At 44.3% G+C, this 7,861-nt stretch overlaps 1 protein-coding gene across 1 annotated transcript; it reads right to left on the bottom strand.

Moving 5' to 3' along the window:
- Positions 1 to 5,477: 5,477 nt before the first annotated feature.
- Positions 5,478 to 7,145, bottom strand: LOC145390896 (uncharacterized). Its single transcript, XM_080265635.1, has one exon. The coding sequence runs from the start codon at positions 7,143 to 7,145 to the stop codon at positions 5,478 to 5,480; it is 1,668 nt and encodes a 555-aa protein (XP_080121761.1).
- Positions 7,146 to 7,861: the final 716 nt, after the last annotated feature.

Below are 7,861 nucleotides of genomic sequence, written 5' to 3'. Positions count from 1 at the left end.
ATCTTAAACCGCCGCATTCACTCTATTACAGTGGAATTGTAGAGGTGTCGGGAATAAGTTACCAAATATAGCAATCTTGCTGTCAATACACAGGCCAGACGTTATTTGTTTACATGAGATGCGCCTGGAGGATCATCCTGATTCACCACAGTTCCAACACTCCCACTCATATAGAAGACATGAAGGTCACGGAGTTGCCATATACACACACAAATCACACCCACAAACGGAAGTGATTCTAAATTCTTCTCTGGAAGCTGTCACATGCAGAGTAAAATTTAAAAAACACATATCTGTCTATTTGCTCTCTCTATTGTCCTACACATGGCCTCATTGATAGTGATGCTTTAAATTCACTATTTGAACATCTGCCTGGAAATAAGTTAGTGTTGGGCAATTTTAATGCCCATCACTATCAATGGGGTAGCTTGAGGATCGATGGTCGTGGGGAGCAAGTAACCGACCTAATACTATAGTCCAACTTCTGTCTTCTGAACGATGGTAGAGTTACTCGTGTAGATGATCGTACTGGTAACTTTTCGGCCATTGACTTATCTTTGGCCTCCCCTGGTATACATCAAGTTTTCTCATGGGACCCATATGACGACTCCTTGGGAAGTGGTCATTTATCCATCTATCTTTCTTATACACGCGACATTGTTTCGGCGAGGATATGTACCGAAAATCAAGTACGAAATTAGAAAATTGTCGAAATTATGCACTTTGCAATTGCACGACATACCGGTACGTCGCTGGGACTGGCAAATGCAAAACGTTGCAACGTACCCATATGTCGACGGGACGGGGCGGGTTAATGTAGGGGACATCAATATTAGAAATGGATCATTAGAATAAGGAACCATTTCAAATATGTCAACTGTGAACCCTAATTAATAGTACAATATATACATATTTACAGTCCATAAAAACCATAACCATAGTGTAAAAAAGTCACATCACTCTGATTAGTCCTGTTTCTCTCAAGAAAGCCATCAATTTATCAGTCATAACAATGTCCTCATCGCCCAAGATGGTGAAAAAGGGTGAAGGGGACGACGACTGCGCCACGGTAATTAATAAGTGAAGTGCGTTCACGAATAAATCGCCGACAGCACAGGATGATATAACTAATAGATAACACCGCATCACAGATGTCACAGTGTGGTGGAAATCGTTTCTCCATATAAGGTTTCATGTGTGTTAGGAAGGTGGCATTGAGCTGCAAATGAGCCAATACTTTTTCTTCCAGTTGACTGGGACGGTTGGCAGAGTCCCAGTCTCCCAGGTATGGCTTACATGTTCGAATATTTAGTCTGGTCCACTGACCTTGCCACAGAAGTTTTATTTATTTATTTCCGAGAGAGAGACTTGACCATAGATTATGAGGAACGTCCCAAGTCTCCTCGAGTTCTACTATACAGCCGACTTTGCAAGTATGTCAGCCTGCTCATTCCCATAGATGCGACAATGACCAGGCACCCAGATCAGCGTGAATGACTTGTTGCATCAATGCAACTTATTAATGATGCGGCCCTGGATCTCGTGAGAGTCCGTAGTACAAGATGCAATTGCCTGAAGGGCTGATTTTGAATCTGAAAATATGACAAATGAGTTATGCCTAGAATTGAGAGCATAGTCTATGGCTTTGTCAATAGCAAAAAGTTCGGAGGTAAACACAGATGTATGAGTCGGCAACCGATACATGAGGGCACATTCAGTTGACCATGCACTTGCACCCACACATTCACGACTTGGAACCGTCGGTGTGCAATTGGTGGGACCTCAAGTGATGCACGATGATGTTACGAAAGAAGTGTTGGACCTCCGCCTCCGGCGCTTTGGCCTTTGGAGCTGGGAGCCATGATACATCCACTGTAAAGCCGGGTGGCCCCCAAGGCGCTATATTTTTTAGCACCAACTTTTCACAGTCACTGAGGTCCACACCAAGCTCCTGAGTCAGTAAGTGGAGGCGAACGGCAAGTGGCCAACACACTCCCCGCAGAAGGTGGTGGTATTACTTTTCCTCGATGTTCTGAGGCCATAGGACCAAGCCAGGTGGTCACGACGAATACGGAGGGGAGGCACATTCGCCTCCACTTCCATACGAGCTACACGGGTACACTGGATGGCTCCAAGACACATTCGCAAACATTTATTCTACAACACATCCAATCCTTTCAGAGTGGCATCAGATGCCGAGCCATACACCTGTGTGCCATAGTCTACCTTTGATCGAATAAGGGACTTATACACCATTAATACAGATTTTCTGTCGGCACCCCATGTAGTACCTGCTAGGTACTTGAGGACATTTACTGATTTATCGCAACGAGCAAACAAATTATTAACATGAATTTTGAAAGTCATCTGATGATCAAAATGGATTCCCAAAAACTTTATAGGATTCTGAAATGGTATCGCCTGATTATCCAAAGATAAGCACAAGTTAGGTATGTTACAAGTCGTAAAAACTACAGTGGCACACTTACGGACGGAAAACTTAAATCCCCACTGCAAGGCCCATTGGTGAACGAAGTCAAGGGCTGCTTGAATCCACCCAGCTGAAAATTGTGCATTATGGGAAGAGTGCCATGTTGCACAATCGTCAGCATAGAGAGAGTATTTAAGATTCCTCGGGATGGGAGCTGGTGACAGAATATCATTGATCATAATACTAAATAAAGTAGGACTAAACACACTTCCCTGTGGGACCCTGTTTTCCTGGATAAATATATCGGATGTTACATTACGGGGCAATTTGACAGAGAAAGTCCTGTCCCTTAAGAAATTTGAAATAAAAATAGGCAAATTTCCTCTAAACCATAAGCATAGAGCTTCATTAGTATACCGTGTCGCCATGTCATGTCATAGGCTTTATAGATGTCAAAGAACACCCTTATCATGAATTCTTTATTGGCAAATGCCTCTGAAATACAATGCTCCAAATTCATTAAATGATCTAGTGAACTTCTGTATTTACGAAAGCCACATTGTTGATCATTTAACAAATTCTTTTACTCTAAAACAAAATGAAGCCTATTATTAACCATACGTTCCATTACCTTACATAGACAAGAAGTCAACACAATAGGACGAAGTGAAGTGGGATTCATAAGACGACCAGCTTCTTTGGGTATCTGTATGATGTGCACAAAGTGCCATAAGTTTGGAAACGTTCGAGATGCCCAAATCTCATTGTACAATTCTAACATCTTAATCAGGTTGCCCTGATTAAGATGCTGGATCATACCGTACGTGATGGTGTCTGGTCCAGGGCTGGTGTCTTTACAGGATTTAAGGGCAAGGAGCAGTTTATATAGTGTAAACTCTTGGTTGTACGGGGAGTCTACGTCTTCTGTGGCAAAGTCTATTAACTGTAGCTCAGCCGTGCTTTTATGATGCTGAAAATGCGGGTCGTAATTGGCTGAGCTACTTATATGAGAAAAACTCCTGGCAAGGGTGTTAGGAATGTCCATTGGCTCGTTATAGATGGTGTTGTTCACCTGCAGGGTTTTTACAGGGAAGTATGGGCCTTTATTATTTAATATTCCAATAGTGGACCAGACTTTACTTAATGGTTTTGTACGAGTCACCGTGGACACAAAGGACCGCCAGGAGTCACGTTTGGCCCTTCTTATTATTCTCCTTGCCTCAGCCCGTGCCTGTTTGTATGCAATAAAATTTTCCTCAGTGGGCTGACTATCAAAAATCCTGTATCTCCTATTGCGTTTTCTTAATGCTTGTCGGCAATCCGGCGTCCACCAATGTGCTCTATGCTTCGCATGAACTGTAGAAGTCTTGGAAATAGCAGCCTCAGCTGCGTGTAATATGGATTGGGTTAAATTTTCGACCTTAAAATCTATGGTCTCCTCAGATATATCTAAATTAGCGATCCTTTAGGAGGATCCCCAATCTGCTTTCTTATAGTTAAATTTTGGAGGTGGAGGGTCCTAAACAATGTCGCGTGTATAAGAAAGACAGATGGGTAAATGATCACTTCCCAAGGAGTCGTCATATGGGTCCCATGAGAAAACTTGATGTATACCAGGGGAGGCCAAAGATAAGTCAATGGCCGAAAAGTTACCAGTACGATCATCTACACGAGTAACTCTACCATCGTTCAGAAGACAGAAGTTGGACTGTAGTATTAGGTCGGATACTTGCTCCCCATGACCATCGATCCTCAAACTACCCAATCACCAAGTGGACAGGGTGCACGGCCTGAGTAAAACCACGATAGAATGATAATTGAGTGTACGACAAGACCATATTGTACTACTTAGATCTGGAGTTACTTTAGCATATGAACATTTAAGGAGAGTCAAAACACCACGTACAAAATTAACATAATCTATTAAACTACCTTAACTTACAACCAACAGTGGGAAAACAAAACACAAAACATCACCCTGCCTACTGGACAAGAGCATAAACTTGCTAAAGTCCATCCTACATCCCTAACCAAGGACATACACAAACCTTAAACCTGGACGACCCAGAGCTAGCCGGCGTCACTGACAGGGAAACAGAGTGAGAGAGAGACAGAGCCTCTGCGCCTGGGCTTATATGCAGGCCTACCACAACTTCATTGGGTCGCCAGTTCGTTAATTTAGAAACACCTTAACTAGCTAGTTATACACGTGGCGCGAAGGGGAACAATTACCTACACAAAATATGCGTCCACGTGACACCTCCCCCCAAAAAAAGAACTTTTTACCAAGCCGGAAAAAGTTACTCTAACATGTACAAACATTATAGGTACAAAAGTAGGTTTACTTCAATATTAAAAAAATTCCTTAAACCTAAAAACATAGAATGGGTAAATGACATGGTAAATCATAGGGAACCTACACTCTGTTCACACTCTTGACAACGCATCTGCAATGGTATTGTCCTTGCCACGAATATGCTGCAGTTTTATATTATACGGTTGCAAGGCTAGAGCCCATCTCAGCACTCGAGCATTCTTAAACTTGACCTTTTCAATAAACACAAGGGGGTTGTGGTCTGTGAACACCGTGATGGGGAATGCGCTACTGGACAGATATACTTCAAATTTTTCTATTGCCATGACAATTCCAAGAGCCTCCTTTTCAACGGTGGCATAAGCCTTTTGATAAACCTTAAACTTTTGGGAAAAGTAGCATACGGGATGTAACACTTCACAATATTCTTGCAAGAGCACTGCCCCCACCCCTACATCACTTGCATCGACTCTAATGATGAAGGGCCGATGTGGGTCCGGGGTTCTGATCACAGGAGCACAAGCCAGCAGGGCCTTCAAACCCTCAAATGCCCGCTGACATTCATTTGTCCAATGGAACGTCTTCTTGGAGCTAAGTTGATCCGTAAGGGGAGCAGCGACCTGGGCAAAGTTCCTGCAGAAACGACGATAGTAACCCACCATCCCAAGGAACCTCATGGTAGACTTTCGGTCAGCTGGTGGTGGATATTGTAAGATGGCATCCACCTTTGCATCAACAGGGGCTAGCTGGCCCTGTCCGACCACATGCCCCAGGTACACGACGTGGGCGTTGCCCAAACTCACTCTTGGCAAGGTTCACTGTGAGATTGGCCTCCTCCAGGACATCAAAGAGCTTTCGCAGCCTCTCAAGGTGTTCCTTCCAATTGTCACTCCAGACAACTAAGTCATCTAGGTACACACGGACGCCAGGCAACTCTGCAATCAAATAGTTCATTAGTCTTTGGAATGTGGCCGGGGCATTCCGCATGCCAAAGGGAAGAACTAGAAATTCCCAAAGGCCGCTTGGAGTGACAAAGGCAGAGATTGACTTGGCTTGTTCTGTCAAGGGCACTTGGTAATACCCTTGGAGGAGATCAAGCTTAGTGACGTAGCGGACCGCTCCTAGGTCATCAATAATGTCATCCATTCTGGGTAGTGGAAAGGAGTCGGGCAGGGTAACAGCATTGACCTTCCTATAATCTACACAAAGGCGGTAATTTCCTCCAGCCTTGGGGACTAATACTACAGGTGAGGCCCAGGGACTCATACTTGGACGGATCAAACCTTGCTCTTTTAGCCTCTGCACCTCGTACTGCAGGAATTCCCTCTTCTCGGCACTGAGACGGTATGGAGCTTGTTGGATCGGAGGGGCTCCTTGAACATCCACATCATGGGTCAGCAGGGTACAGAGCCGAGGGGTGTCACCAAAGAGGTCTGGATGCTCCTGTAGAAGACAGTGAATATCGCCTGCCTGGGTGGGGGGCAGATGCTCTAATTTACTCATAAGATTTGTTAGAATTTCACGATTTGACAGCTTACTGCCTACAAATGGTGTAGGGTCATTTTCCTCTGACTTTTCCACTACTCTAGTTCCTGTTAAAGTGACCTGTTCCACTTCCCTTCCTTGTGATTGGTCACGAGAGTGATACATTTTCAACAAATTGACATGGACACTTCGCCTTTTCTTCCGCCTCTCTGGCGTAGCAATGATATAATTAAGGTCTCCAACCCGCTTCAAAACATGATATGGCCCAGAGTACCGAGACTGAAGAGGCTGCTTTGGTACTGGTAGCAGAGCTAAAACTTGATCACCAACATGAAAAATGCGGGATTGTGCCTTGTGAATTTTGTCATAATTGTCTTTCATTCGTATTTGAGCATGACTGAGATTAGAATGGGCAAACTTTAAGGCATGCTGCAAGTTGGAGCGGAACTGAGTTACATATGCAGCAATCGGTACAGTACTCTCGTCATTTAACCAGCATTCTTTCAAGACTTTGAGAGGACCACGGACCTGGTGTCCATAAATGAGTTGAAACGGGGTGAAACCTAGACTCTCATTTACACTATCTCTAATTGAAAACAATAAAAGATCAATAGCCTCATCCCATTCCTGACCCGTTTCCAAACAATAAGTACGTATCATAGTCTTAATGGTAGAATGGAAACGTTCCAGGGCTCCTTGACTCTGTGGATGGTAAGCGGTTGACTTACACTGACGGACTCCCAGGGCCCTCATCACTTGCTGAAACAGCCTGGAGGTGAAATTAGACCCTTGGTCGGACTGCACGATGGCAGGTAACCCAACCTGTGTGAAGAACTTGATCAGGGCCCTGACAACATTCCTACTAGTGATACTACGGAGAGGTATGGCCTCAGGGTAACGAGTGGCAACATCCATTATGGTTAATAAATACTGATTCCCGCGTTTGCTCCTTGGGAGAGGGCCCACACAATCAACAATTACCTTACTAAAAGGCTCCTCCATGACAGGAATGGGCTGAAGGGGTGCAGGATTGACTTCAGTGCCTGGTTTGCCACTAATCTGACACACATGACAGGTACGGCAATAGGTACTAACATCTTTCATCAACTTTGGCCAGTAAAAATGAGACAAAATCTTGTGTTAAGTCTTACGGACTCCCAGGTGTCCACCCACCCCATCATGTGCCACCTTCAATATCTCTATACGTAGAGATTTTGGGACGACGATCTGATGGACTGTCTCCCACGTGTGATTGGCAGGAGCCTTAGATGGTCTGAATTTACGCATCAACACCCCCAAATTGAGATAAAAACAGTGTGGAACCTCATCTATTTCATTACCTTCAGTAAGCTGTGCAAGAAACAACTTACATTCGGGGTCACTAGACTGTTCCTGAATTAATCTCTCCCTTGTGATAGGGGTGCTACCAAAGTCAAGGAGACCAGAACTAGACTTACTGAGTGTATCATCAAACAATTCCGCAAGGGAAACATCTCCCTCGGGTGTGTTTTCCTCTGGCTCTACAGCAGGGGTATGTGCGTCCAACAACCTCTGGCTCTGACTACGAGTAACAGCACAAGTTGGGAAGAGATTAGGGTGTTTCAGCTCTAAGTCAGTAGTGTTGTTGATAT

The sequence above is a fragment of the Coenobita brevimanus genome, chromosome 16, assembly GCF_032717465.1.
Source record: "Coenobita brevimanus isolate Jiangsu-jjx chromosome 16, ASM3271746v2, whole genome shotgun sequence".
In the NCBI taxonomy this organism is placed as follows: Eukaryota; Metazoa; Arthropoda; class Malacostraca; order Decapoda; family Coenobitidae; genus Coenobita; species Coenobita brevimanus.
This window is presented reverse-complemented; position numbering and strand designations above follow the sequence as displayed.